Raw genomic sequence first — 14,090 nt, forward strand, 5'->3', positions numbered from 1 at the left:
CAATTTTCAACCCAGTATTCATTCATTCTCCCCTTCTTCTTCTTCTTCTTTTTTTTTTTTTCTTTTGAGACAGGGTCTCGCCCTGTCCTAGGCTGGAGTGCAGTGTTGCTGTGTCAGCCCACTGCAACCTCTGCCTCCTGGGCTCAAGCGATCCTGCCACCTCAGCCTTCTGAGTAGCTGGGACCACAGGTGCACACCACCACACCCAGCTAATTTTTATATTTTTTGTAGAGACAGGATTTTGCCATGTTCCCCAGGCTGGTCTCGAACTCCTGGGCTCAAGGGATCCACCTGCCTCGGCCTCCCAAGGCACTGGGGATTACAGGTGTGAGCCATCACCCCCAGCCTCCCCTTCTTTTTGACTAAAGAGCTCTCCTTTTATTGGAAGCAGCAATGTAGCCAGCTGAATAAAGGGCCTTTCCCAGCCTCCTTTGCAGTTAGAAGTGCCCACATGACATAACTTCTGACCAGTGAGATATAAAGACTGCCTGCTGGGATTTCTGGTCAGGTTTTGTTTGCCCCTTCTTTCTTCCTGTTGTCTGGATCACATCTGATAGTTGGTGTGACAGTAACCATCTTGCACCATGTGGGTAAGGCCAAGAGAACTGCAGAGGCCGAGTGCAGTGGCTCACGCCTGTAATCCCAGTGCTTTGGGAGGATCACTTGAGCCCAGGAGTTCAAGACCAGCCTGGGCCAACATAGGGAGACCCCATCTCGTGGCTGACGTCTGTAGTCCCAGCTACCGGGGAGGCTGAGGGAGGAGGATTGCTTGAGCGTAGGAGTCTGTGGCTGCAGTGAGCCATGATCACACCACTGCATTCCAGCCTGGGTGATAGACCCTGTCTCAAAAACAAAAAAAAAACAAAAAAACAAAAACTGCAGAGACCTCAGCCTTGATAACCTTAAGTATTATAACTCCCTACCCCTAATTTTTTTTTTACCATGTGAGTTAAAACTCCTAAATCAATAAGCCAGTATTTAGGAGGTCTTGTACTTATAACCAAACCCAGTTCCTAACGGAATTTCTACAGAAAACAAATGGCAAATGTATTTTCCTTTTTTTGTTAGAGACCTGGTCTCGCTGTGTCGCACAGGCTGGAGTGCTGTGGCGCAGTCATAGCTCTCTGCAACTCTAACTCCTGGGCTCGAGCGATCCTCCCACCTCATTCTCCTAGTTTTCTGATGATGAATGATAAACTGCAATTAAGGCAAATCATAGTATTTTCTCCATCTGTAAATTTGAGTTCAGGTTGAAGGGCTGAACATATTTACTGAGGCACCATTACCTGTAACAGTAAAACGAGGGCTGAAGTCTCTCTGGAGAATTTTTCAAAAGCCAGTAAAGTTGAATGAAACATGCTTGCAGAGACGGCCATGCCCTGTCCCCAGAGGCTAAAAACAGGCCAGCTTCAGACCTCTGGCCAGGGAGGCTTAACTTCCTTTCTGCCCCAATGCACCAAAGGAATAGGCCTGATCTCACTAGTATCTGCAGCTCTGTGGGGCTGAGGGTGATGGCACAGAATTTGTAGTTTACTGAGTACTCAAGAATGCAGTTTCCAGGACTCCACCCCAGAGCAACTGCATCTTTAACAAGCTCACTTTTGAAAGCGCACTTTGAAAACCTTGGCCTGCCAGGGAAGACATTCTGTGGGCTGGAGATCCCGAGGACTGAGTGCCTGTGGACTCGAGGGCTCCTCCACCCCCGCGACACCCCTCCAGCTCACCCCTCCAGCTGGGAAGACAAGCCCGAGCGATCAGGAGGAGGGGCACAAGGCCAGGTGGCAGGGATTTTTCATGGGCAAAATTCTAACCTTGTGTGTCTCTGAGGCCCCTCCACTTTGAGCATTTGATGACTGAACCTCCTTTTTTTTCCCGCCTCCCCCCCCCCCCACCCCGGGCCACTAGCTCTGAGAGAGTAGGCAGAGGGGAAGGGAAAAAGCCAGCGCCACCTCTCCCAGTCGCCTTATTCTTGGCACTTTGCTCTTCTTCATCTGTTTCCCCTTCACGTCTCTTTTGCCATTTCTTCCCAAATAGCTCATCTAACACTCCAGAGCAGTCTGTAGTCCTGCAGGGGTACCTGGCCAGGGCCAATGGCCTTGACAGCCTGGGAGGGCCTGTCCAGGCAGCAGAGAATGTGTGGCTCACTCTGCGATCTAAAGACCCGTGTGTCCAGACATGGATGCTGTACTTACTCCCCAGGGACGGTGACGCTCTCACTGTCACCTTGGCTTCAGCTGGTGTCTGGGAGCCGATGCCTGACTCCCGGGCCCCAAGCTTCATTCCACTGCCCTCTGAATATTTTCCAGGAGAGTGCTTCCGCTGTGGTGACCCAAAGAAGCCTCACACTCCATGTGTCCCACACCGAGCCCTTCATCGTCCAACCTCCAGTCCTGCTCCCTATCCAGTACTCCAGGTCCGAGGCACTTCCGTGTTCCCGACACTCCAGGTCCGAGGCACTGATGCTTTCAGCTGCCCGACCCAGCAATCCGGTAAGCAGAGACTCTAGACCGGTGGGGCTCAGCCTGGGCTGCACCTCCGAATTGCCCGAGGAGCTGTAGAAATGCAGATGTTCAGGCCACACCCCCAGGGATTCTGACATCATTGGCCTGGGCATGGGGACAACGCTGCAGGTGATTGTAATGGGCAGTCAAGGTCAAGCAGGCCTGCGTCCAGCCAATGACACCTGGGGTAGGGGCCCACCCTCTCAGCGTGAGCGCAGGCCAGTTGCTTAACCTCTCTGGGTCTCAGTCTCCTCATTTGTGAAATGGGGCATGATGTACTACCTGTCTTCATAAAATTGCTGTAAGATTGAGTGAAACTATTTGGAGATTGTAGAGTTCGTAGAGCACAGCATCTTGCCAAAAAGCAGCAGGTGCATGACATTGGTGGAGGTGAATTTCTGAGACTACATTGATAACCTTCTTGAATTTTGCATGTTTTTCTGACAAAGACTCAACAGGGAGGAAATCCATTGCCCCTCTATCCTACTCTGTTCTGTCCCCATTACCCTCCCCGTCCCCCGACCACCGCACCCCATGCCACACCCTCCAGAGAATGAGGCCAGCTTCATGTGACTGATGAATGGTTTCGGCTGTCCTTGCCCCAGGCAGGAGCAAGTGTGTGTGTGTGTGAGAGAGAGAGAGACAGAGAGACAGAGAGGGATGTGAGAGAGAAACTTGTCGACAGCATCCCTTAAGCTTATGGACCTGGAAGATCTAGGCCTCACCAGGAACTAGCGCATTGACCAAGAGAAGGAGGTCACAGCCCCAGCTAAAGTAGCAGGGATGTGGTGAGGGCCTGAGTGCAGCGGAGAGGGACCTGATTCCCCTGAGGGGCTGGACTGGGATGGGCTTGGGAGCCCTAAGCTCTGGGCATGCTCAGAAAACTTGGGAAGGTCCCTTGGACTGAGTATGGCTCAGAGGGAGAGGAGCCACCCATGAGACGTCTGCCTTCCAATGGGGCTGTGGCCAGCCTGCCCTCGCAAGCTCGTGGGGGGTTCATGTAGTCTAAATGGGGAGAAAAGACCTTCAAAAATCCTGTCTGCAGACTCCTCACAGGCCATTACAAGGGGGCACTCGGCTGGATTTCTTCTAACATGGAAAAATAGAAAATGTGACATTTCCCACACTATGTGTGCCCTGAAGAAGAGCACACTCCAGTTCTCTTATTGTGATTTTTCCTGACTTCTTCTTCCCCTTTCCTCTTCCTTCTGTGGGCCTGGTTGAGCTCTTTTCAGGTCCACATGTGGCCTGCAGCCCTTCCCTGAGGCCATCCCCTCCCGTCCACACCCCTCCGCCTGGCCCCCCATGCCTCAGCCTTCAGATCTCTGCCCGCCCTGAGCTGGCTGAGGTGCCCCAGGTGCTACCTCCCCAGCACCCTCCACACCTGTCACGTACCCCTCCTCCTCAGGCATACTTCACTGCCATCTCCCCTTGCCTGCCTCCCTCCCCATTCTCCCCCTAGCTGAGCAGAATGCCCGCAGGTGCTGGGCACTCTCTAGGTATTGACTGGACAGATGGATGGAGAGATGAATGAACACACACCATCGCCCCATCTTGGGTGACCACTGGGGACAAGCATAGGAAATGGCATTTCGAAACAGGCAGCAGAGGCCTCAGGGAAGAAGTAGACGCTGACTGTGACGTCTGGCCTAATCAAAAAAAACCATAAATTGAGCAGATGCTAGAAGGCAACATAAATAGTGTTGTGAAAGAATTAAGGGGATCCTAGGCTGGGTGCAGTGGCTCACGCCTGTAATCCCAGCACTTTGGGAGGCCGAGGCGGGAGGATCACTTGAGGTCAGGAGTTCGAGACCAGCCTGGCCAACACGGTGAAACCCCATCTCTACTAAAAATACAAAAATTAGCCAAATGCAGTGATGGGCACCTGTAATCCCAGCTACTTGGGAGGCTGAGACAGGAGAATCTCTTGAACCCAGGAGGCAGAGGTTGCAGTGAGCTGAGATCGCGCCACTGCACTCCACCTTGGGCAACAGAGCCAGACTCCATTTCAAAAAAAAAAACTAAGGGGATCCTTATCAGACACACACAGAATATGACCTTCCCGAGTTTTCCACCCAGTGTCACTTTGTTGTTGCAGCTATTAGACCTGTTTCTATACTCATTTCACCCTTAGGGAAAAGCCTACATCTTCTGTGGCTCAAATGGCTCTTCTGAGCCATGATGTGATCATGAGATAGATAAAGGCATATTTGCAATATGTTGCCAGCCCAAGGCTGTGTATATTTCATATTCTAGCCTTTTTACTTTAGTGGCTACTTTCTGAGTTTATAAGGCAGGCTTATAAAGAATGCAGATCTAAAGAAACACAGAATTCAGGGACTTTCTTAACACAAGATTCCAGACAGATGTGAATAGTGTTATGCATAGATATTAGACTTGAATATATGTGACAATATAGTAGAGTACAGAAGAAAATATGTAGAATAATATTTCTGGAAGAATGGATTATAAGCTCAAGCATCATATAGAATAGAAAATCTAGAATCAAAATGAACTGTTAGCAAACCAGTGGATTTCTTATACTTTTGATAATTTCCCTACCCTGTTTTTTGCTCTCAGAGTGCCGCGGTAATCTTGGCTCAACGGTGGAAAAGACAGAGCTTTTAGTATTTTTAATAGCATTAAAGTGAAGATTAGGAGGCCAGAATGCATGTGGCCTTCTGCTCCGAGGGAGGGCCCGGGCATTAGCCAGAGTGCACCTGCTAGCGCCTCCTGGCAGCTCTGAGTGACCCTGCTGTCCTTCTGTGCTTTCCAGGGTTCTCTTTCTTCGTGAGACAGGCTATGAGGGAAGCCCTGATTCACAGGGCCCAGGTAAACCAAGCTGTGCTCCTGACATACCATGAGAATCTGCGGCACTGATGGGCAAGTGACTTCTGCAAGCCTGTGGCTGGTCCCAATGCCCTGAATCATCTCTCTCATGGAAGAACCAATTAACACCAATGAATCAACCATTAATGCTGAGGTTGAGTTTTCCTTTCTGAAAATATCTGCGTTGTTAAGAACAAAAACCAGGGCAGGTGCAGTGGCTCACGCCTGTAATCCCAGCACTTTGGGAGGCCGAGCGGGTGCATTGCCTGAGCTCAGGAGTTTGAGACCAGCCTGGGCAACATGGTGAAACCCCGTCTCTACTAAAATACAAAAAATTAGCCAGGCGTGGCGGCGTGCGCCTGTAGTCCCAGCTACTCGGGAGGCTGAGGCAGGAGAATTGTTTGAACCCGGGAGGTAGGGGTTGCAGTGAGCCAAGATCACGCTACTGTACTCCAGCCTGGGAGACAGAGCAAGATTCCGTCTCAAAAAAAAAAAATAAAAAAGAACAAAACCGAAAAAACAGTGGAGAGAGGAGAACACTTAAGCTAAAAGAATTTCTAATTTTAGAACTTCAAGCTCATGACAGCTGTGTAGGGGAGACAGCTTTGGGGACCAGGGTCAATATCACATCCCTCAAACACGTGACTCTTCTCTCTTTTTTTTTTTTTGGCGGGGGGAGGTGGGGACAGGGTCTCTGTCTGTTGCCCAGGCTGGAGTGCAGTGATATGACTATGGCTCACTGCAGCCTCAACCTCCAGGACTCAAGCGATCTTCCCACCTTGGCCTCCCGAGTAGCTGGGACTACAGGCACATGCCACCGTGCGCCCCCATCTAGAGATGCGGTTTGGTCATGTTGCCCAGACTGCACATGGCCCTTTCTTGAAGTATCAAACTAGATTGGGTCGATGAAGCCAATCCACATAAACAATGTCTTTCCAATTTCTTCTTAGACAGAACTTACTTGGAATGGAATTCCAGGAGGTCTCATGTCTCTAGTGAAAAGAACATTCGTTACCACTAAATGGTAAATTTCTCTAAGGTGGAGACAATGCCTTCATTTCTGTCTCCTTGTCAGTGCCTGACACATCATAGGCACATGTTGAAAGATGGGTGAATTGAGTTATAAATGGATTATTAATGAGGGTGCGTCAGTATTGACTGAGCCAATCATACCAACCTTTAATGGCTGCATGAGCTCATGCCATGGAGCCTGAGGGGATGTCCGATAGGAAAAGCCCACCGGTTTCCTCACGATTGGGACCCCACAGTTCCCTTGGAAAACAAACTTAGTTCAGAAATGACTTCCCCTTCAGAAAATAGGAAAATCACGCAGTAGAAACCATTGTACCCTACCCTCCCACACACACATTGCAATTTGCTTTTTTAATGCAAATTTAATGAAATAATGAAAAGAGCCTCACACACAGACACACAAACCTGTCTCTTGTGAAGCTATTATTAGGCAATTGTGTAAAGTAAATGAAGTGGTACAATACCATCATAATCCTGGAGAGGCAGCAAGGCCGGTTTCATGCAAAACAAGCTCTGAGCATGGAAAGGATTTAAGCATTGCAAATATTTGCAGGGACTGCCCAAGCCTCTGAAAATTGGATCTGCTCCCTCCCTCCTCAGAGTGTGAGCTCTTAGGAGGCTGGTAGAAAAGAAACCAACCTTTATTCAACAGTGTGCTAGTACCCCACAGGCTGCTTTAATGCCTCATCTTATTTATTCCTTGTTGACAACCCTGTAGAGCAGAGGTCAACAAACTATGACCCATGGGCCACATCTGGCCCTCTGCTTGTTTTGTAAATAAAGTTTTATTGGAACCCAGCCATGCTTGAGCATTTACATATTGTTTATGGCTGCTTTCCAAGACAAGAGCGGAACGGACTAGTTGTGACAGATTATTTGGTCCACAAAGCCACAGATATTTCCTCTATCCTCCTTTACAAAGTTTGCTGGCCTCTGTCTCAGACACAGGCTACATCAGCTGCAGAACAAATTGGCCTGGAAATTTCAGAGGCTCCACAAAACACAGGTTTATTTTTCACTCAGGCAACTGGTCTACCGTGGGTAGGCAGGGGGTTCTGCTCCACGTGATCAGCCTGAGACCAGGTTGCAGAAAAAGCCACTATCTCAACAGGTGGCTTCACAGCAGGAAAGGGAGAGCCGGAGAGTTGAATGCCAACCCTTCAGTGCCATTTTCAAAGTGGCCTGCTCACCTTGGCTGGAGCTGTTTGGATGGTACCACCTGATTAATTACAAGAGGGCTGGGCAATGGGAGGGAAGCACATGGCTGTTTGGTGAGCGAGCAGTATCCAGGCATGGTGCTATCATCACCTCCATTGGACAGACAAGGAAAAAAGTGGCAGTCCCAGAGTTCAGATGTGACACAGCCAGGATTCCAGCACTCATCTTCCTGGCTCTAGAGCCTGTGCTCTTTTCAAAATTCCAGGCTGCCTAGCATTAATTTCTTTTCTTTTCCTTTTTTTTTTCTTTTTTTTTTTTTTTTTTGAGACAGCCTCTCGCTCTGTCACCCAGGCCGGAGTGCAGTGGTACGATCACAGCTTGCTGCAACCTCTACCTCCCGGGTTCAAGCAGTCCTCCCACCTCAGCCTCCTGAATAGCTGGGACCACAGGTGCAAGCCACCACACCCAGATAATTTTTGTATTCTTAGTAAAGACAAGGTTTCACCACGTTGCCCAGGCGAGTCTCAAACTCCTGAGCTCAAGCAGTCCGCCCACCTTGGTCTCCCAAAGTGCTGGGATTACAGGCGCGGGCCACTGTGCCTGTCCTCCCATTAATTTATTTTCAATCAGTCTCATTCATCGATTTCACTGAAAGTTAGATCCCATCCTACTATCCCAGCTTGGAGACACGGAGATCTAGGGAGCTGTTTCTGAACACTGACATCATGCCATGTGTTGAAGCAGGGGCCATTGTGAGATTCAAAGCTCAGAGGCCAACTGGAGAAAACCCGCATTAACATAGGCTTAATAATAGTAATAAATAGTAATAAATACACACAGCTACCACTCATCTTTCATTCTAAAGATGGGGGTAGCGTTCAGGGGGTTAATTCAGCCGAGTGGGAAAAAGGAAGAGAAATGGGGTGTTCCCAATGACTGTTCCATCCCAAGGACAGGGGATACTCACCTGGAATACAGTCCAAGGAGGTGGCACCTGCAGACCACAGAGTATTGGGTCCTCCTTGGCAATCGCACTTGCACGCTTTTTGGTACCAGGGGTCCTCGCCTTCATCCTGCAGCCAACCAGAGAGGCAGGGCAGAAAAGTCACGGTCAAAGGCAACTGTGGTTGCCCCCCGGAGTGATCACACTCATTCCTTATGCATCGTCTATAGTAGCTTTGCTACAGTGGTCAAATTGAGCTATTAATCCAGCCTTAATACACACAGCTACCACTCATCTTCCATTCTAAATAAGTAAAATGTCTGCCACCCTGGGCGACCAACTAATAATCTCACAGATACACCCATCTAGAGGGTACCGTTCACCCCATTATAGTTATCTTCAGGAGTTTGGGGAGCCCCAATCCAAGTTTAGACTCTTCACATCCCCTGGAAGTTCCTATGTGGAGATAGATTCAAGATTGTGCCATCTGATTGAAGAGCTGCTTTACTTTCATTCTCTCATTCAAACACCAGTCGTGGAGCTTGCCTAGGTCAAATGTGCTACTGTCACCATCACCAAAAAAAATACATTTTTTTTTTTTTTTTTTTGAGACAGAGTCTCGTTTTGTCGCCCAGGCTGGAGTGCAGTGGTGTGATCTCGGCTCACTGCAGCCTCTGCCTCCTGGGTTCAAGCGATTCTCTTGCCTCAACCTCCCAAGTAGCTAGGATTACAGGTATGCACCACCACACCTGGCTAATTTTTGTATTTTTTAAGTAGAGACAGGGTTTCACCATGTTGGCGAGGCTGGTCTCGAACTCCTGACCTCAAGTGATCTGCCTGCCTCGGCCTCCCAAAGTGTTGGGATTACAGGCATGAGCCACCATGCCCAGCCAAAATATATTTCAAAATACATTTAAAAACAAAGTGATAGTCCTCTATGTTATTTTTGGCTAGGAAAATTTTCAAAAGCACTATGCATGTACATTACAGCCTTCTTACTGTTACATACCTCGGTAGACGATAATCCCAATGTAGCTAAAGCAAAAGGATGAGACAGAAAAAAATCTAATTAATGAAAGAGAAATCCAACAGCATCACTCGTTACATGGAAAAGTGAAATAGAAATAGTCACATGAAAGCTACCAACACCCCTTCTGGAAGAAGTCATGGTAAGTAAATATCTGCCAGGAAAAACATCCGCAGATGCTAAGAAGCTAGGGACAGTAAAATTAAACAGAAAGAACAAGATCATCATTACAGGGCCGGTGCAGCGGCTCACACCTGTAATCCCAGCACTTTGGGAGGCCGAGGCGGGCCTAACACTTAGGCCAGGAGTTCGAGACCAGCCTGGGCCCCATGACAAAACCCCGTCTCTACAAAAAATACAAAAATTAGCTGGGCATGGTGGCACGTGCCTGTAATCCCAGCTACTCAGGAGGCTGAGGCAGGAGAATCGCTTGAACCTGGGAGGCGGTGGTTGCAGTGAGCCGAGATCGTGCCACTGCACTCCAGCCTGGGGGACAGAGCAAGACTCTGTCTCAAAAGCAAAAAAAAAAAAAAAAAAAGATAATATTTTTGTTCGTTATAGAATTTTGGAAACTACATTAATGTGGCAAAGTGGACAGGGCAGGGAAAGGAAAACACCTATATTTGTTACCACCAAAGCCAACACTGTTAACATTTTAGTATAAATATTTCCCGTCATTTCCCGTCATTTTTCTATGTGTATTTTTAAATATATTTGAGAACTTACTATCTAAACAGTGTTGTATCCTGCTTTTGCTTTCATTTAACCCTAGCAGTGTGAAGTTATTTGTTTTTTTTTTCTTTCTTTCTTTCTTTTTTGAGATGAAGTTTCACTCTTGTTGCCCAGGCTGGAGTGCCATGGTGCGATCTCAGCTCCCTGCAACCTCCGCCTCCTGGGTTCAAGCAATTCTCCTGCCTCAGCCTCCCAAGTAGCTGGGATTACAGGTGCACACCACCACGCCCAGCTAATTTTTTGTATTTTTAGTAGAGACAGGGTTTCGCTATGTTGGCCAGGCTGGTCTCGAACTCCTGACCTCAGGTATCCTCCTGCCTCAGCCTCCCAAAGTGCTGGGATTACAGGCGTGAGCCACCATGCCCGGCCCAAGGTTTTTCTTTTATTAAATCTTCATCATCATCATCATCATCATCATCATCATCATCCCTTGTGTATGCCCAATGTGCTATTCAGGAGTTGATTCCCAGTTCCCTCACTGTGCCACAATTAGATGATTTAGGATTAAGACATTGTTTAGAAATTATTTTATAGGTTTGTCTATAATGTACAGGAAATATCAAACCATAATCAAAGTATAAGTACCATATACATAATGTGGGAAAATTGAAAGTGTGCAAAATTTAACATAAAACTGACATATAAGCTCTCTTTATAGAAGCATGAATAAAGAGAATGAATTCACACTTTAGCAGGTAAAGAGTTTGCATATATTAGCAGAAACTGATTGTCTAAAGCTTCACTGTCCAATGTAGTCATGACTAGTCCCATGTGGTATTGGAATTTAAATTAATTAAAATTGGCTGGGCGGGGTAGCTCATGTCTGTAATCCTAGCACTTTGGGAGGCTGAGACAGGCCGATCACTTGAGGTCAGGAGTTTGAGACCAGCCTGGCCAGCATGGTGAAACCCTGTCTCTACTAAAAATACAAAAATCAGCTGGGCTTTGTGGCAGGCACCTGTAATCCCAGCCACTTGGGAGGCTGAGGCAGGAGAATCGCTTGAAACCCGGGTTGCAGTGAGCCGAGATTGCACCACTGCACTCCAGTCTGGGCAACAGAGTGAGACTCCGTCTCAAAAATTAAAATAAATTTAATTAATTAAAATTATAAAAATAAAAAGTTCAATTCTTCAGTCAAACCAGCCACATTTCAAGTGCTTCAGAGCCACATGAAACTAGTGGCTACTGTACTGGCTAAGAAGATACAGAACGTTTCTATCATCGCAGAAGGTTGCATTGGACACTGCTGGTTTAAAGCACTGATGGGGTGCAGGAAACGCTACCACCAAATATGGCACCTGGACACACAAGGAAACTGAGAAAACTGCAGAAGCAGGAAGATCTCTCTGACCTGCTTCTGCCCCTCCCTCCTGAAGCTGGCCATAGAAACAAAAACAGCCCTTGCCCCTTTCTCTCCTGAAATGGGCCATCGAATTCCTTTCACCTCTTCTTCCCTGAAGCAGGCCATCAAACCTAGGAAGGTCAGTCTAATCTTCTCCCCTGAAGACCCTCATGTGACAAGTGTCCTGTCCTATACCCGGAGGGAAGGAATATCACACAGGGGCACCAACACGAATCTGAACAAACAGGCCTTGTCATGCTTTTCTCATTTATTACCATTAGATCCTACCCTTTGATCCTCCAATCATATTTCCACACAACTGTCCACAAAAATGCACAGATCTTCCTGTTTCGTTGGGTCTTCATCTCTGAAAGCTCCTGTGCCATGTAAAACTTATTAAGTAAGTATGGATGGTTTTCCCTCATTAATCTGTCTTTTGTCGTAGGGGTCTCAGCCATGAACCTTGAGATAAGTGAGGAAAAGCGCTTACTTTTTCTCTCCTACACCACCAAAACTCCATTTCCCAGACTTTTTTTTTTTTTTTTTTTTCTTTTGAGACTGGCTCACTGCAACCTCTGCCTTCCGGGTTCAAGCGATTCTCCTGCCTCAGCCTCCCGAGTAGCTGGGATTACAGCCACCATGCCCGGCTAATTTTTGTATTTTTAGTAGAGACCAGGTTTTGCCATGTTGCCCAGGCTGGTTTTGAACTCCTGACCTTAGGTGATCCACCTGCCTTGTCCTCCCAAAGTGCTGGGATTACAGGTGTGAGCCACCACACCTGGCCTTCCCAGACATTTTGAACAAAACAAATACCTTTCTTTCTTTTCTGATGATAAAAAAATTTCAGACAAAACCTGAGTGTAAAAAATGGAAATAAAAGTCCCTCCTTTAACCACTTTGCTATTTAAAAAGTGAATCTGATGCTCACAAAAAGCTTTTAGAAACCACACAAAGCCTTTATCATCACAATTATAAAAGCTGTAATTTCAATAATACACATTTCCCTGTTCTGCAACCACTTTTTTTGTGTCCACTGTAGGCCTGGCACTATACTAGGGCCGGGCCTTCTGAAATGGAAGCCTCACTCTCTGCTCACAAAGGGCTTGAGGACCCAGGAGAAGACAGGCCACTGGACCATGCCCATGGTGAGTACTTCGATGGGCTATGCAGGGGCTGCAGTGGGAGTGAAGCGCACATGTCTCTTAGCCTAGGAAGATTCAGGGCCACCCTCACCTGCAGCCACGACACTGCTGTCTTTCCTGGGCCCCTTGTTCCACTGGTTACTCACCCGCTATGGGCAGAATTGACCTTCTCAAGTAGCAATGAAGGTTAGGGAGCGCCATCTTTGTAGCAGGCCACCAGAGTCCCTGCTATGATCTGAATGTTAGTGTCACCCTAAAATTCATATGTTGAAACCCAATCACCAATGGGGTAGTAGTAAGATGTGGGGCCTTTGGGAGGTGATTAGGCTTTGCCCTCATACATGGGATTAGTATCTCTGTAAAAGAGACTCCAGGGAGCTAGTGAAACAGGAAGGGTCCCCTTGTCCCCATCTCAGAGCATGCAAGGGAGGTGTGGCTCGCTTCTTCAGTGCCCCGCTGCTCACACCTCTAGGGGAGCATACAGACGGGCAGGCTGTGGGGCTCCAAACCCACGGCAGTGTCTAGGGGTGCATACAGACGGGCAGGCTGTGGGGCTCCAAACCCACGGCAGTGTCTAGGGGTGCATATTTACAGCTGAGGCCCCAGCAGGCGTGTGTTACAGAGTGCTCTTTTAGTTTGCCGTCTGTAGGCGGCTTGTGTTAGTCAGCTCCATTAGACTCGTCTCCCTGCCTTCTCACAAGGACAGAAAGCTTTCTGTATCTCAGGGTTCTTGCCTTGGGGTATCGGAAGAATCAGATCACACGTGGGCTTGCAGAATGAGTGCAAGGTTTTATTGAGTGGAAGGAGCTCTCAGCAGATAGGGGAGCCAGAAGGAAGATGCTTTTCTCCTGGAGTTGGGCTTGCTAGGTGGCCCCACTCTTCTCTGATAGCCCGGCCAAACTTCACCTCGTTCCGCCGGTCGATGGCCGTGGGGCTGCCGGCGTCTGTCGTGTGCTCTTCCGCCGGCGCACTCCTCTCAATGCCTTCTGCACGTCCAGCCACTTGTGTCTTCTTCCGCCAATGTGCTCCTCTCGACATCCAGCCGCTTGTGTGTCTGCCTGCTAGGGTCTTGGAGTTTTGATAGGCACAGGATGGGGGCGTGGTGGGCCAGGGTGGTCTTGGGAAATGTAGCATTTGGGCACGAAAGCAGGAGTGCCTGTCCTCACCTAGGTCCGTGGGCACAGGCCTGGGGGTGGAGCCCGAGGCAGGGACCACGCGCTGCCCCCCTCCAGTATCACTAGCTTGCCCCTTCCGCCATGGGAGGGCACAGCAAGAAGGTGCCAGGGATGAAGCAGGAAGCAGGCTCTCACCAGAGCCAAATGTGCTGCCGCCTTGATCGTGGACTTCCCAGCCTCCAGTATTGTAAGAAATAAATTTCTGTGGT

At 48.4% G+C, this 14,090-nt stretch overlaps 1 protein-coding gene across 4 annotated transcripts in view; it reads left to right on the forward strand.

Annotated features, from left to right (window-relative positions):
- The window catches only part of CDKL5 (cyclin dependent kinase like 5), a 227,453-nt gene extending 221,976 nt beyond the window's left edge, over nucleotides 1–5,477 (forward strand). For all 4 annotated transcript variants that reach the window (XM_024240950.3, XM_054544372.2, XM_054544373.2 and 1 more), the window contains 2 exons: nucleotides 2,307–2,489; nucleotides 5,278–5,477. In XM_024240950.3, coding sequence (XP_024096718.2) covers nucleotides 2,307–2,489; nucleotides 5,278–5,381 — 287 coding nt within the window. In that variant the 3' untranslated portion in view covers nucleotides 5,382–5,477. The remainder of the gene's footprint in view (nucleotides 1–2,306; nucleotides 2,490–5,277) is intronic.
- Nucleotides 5,478–14,090: the final 8,613 nt, after the last annotated feature.

This window comes from Pongo abelii, chromosome X (genome assembly GCF_028885655.2).
Source record: "Pongo abelii isolate AG06213 chromosome X, NHGRI_mPonAbe1-v2.0_pri, whole genome shotgun sequence".
NCBI lineage: Eukaryota > Metazoa > Chordata > Mammalia > Primates > Hominidae > Pongo > Pongo abelii.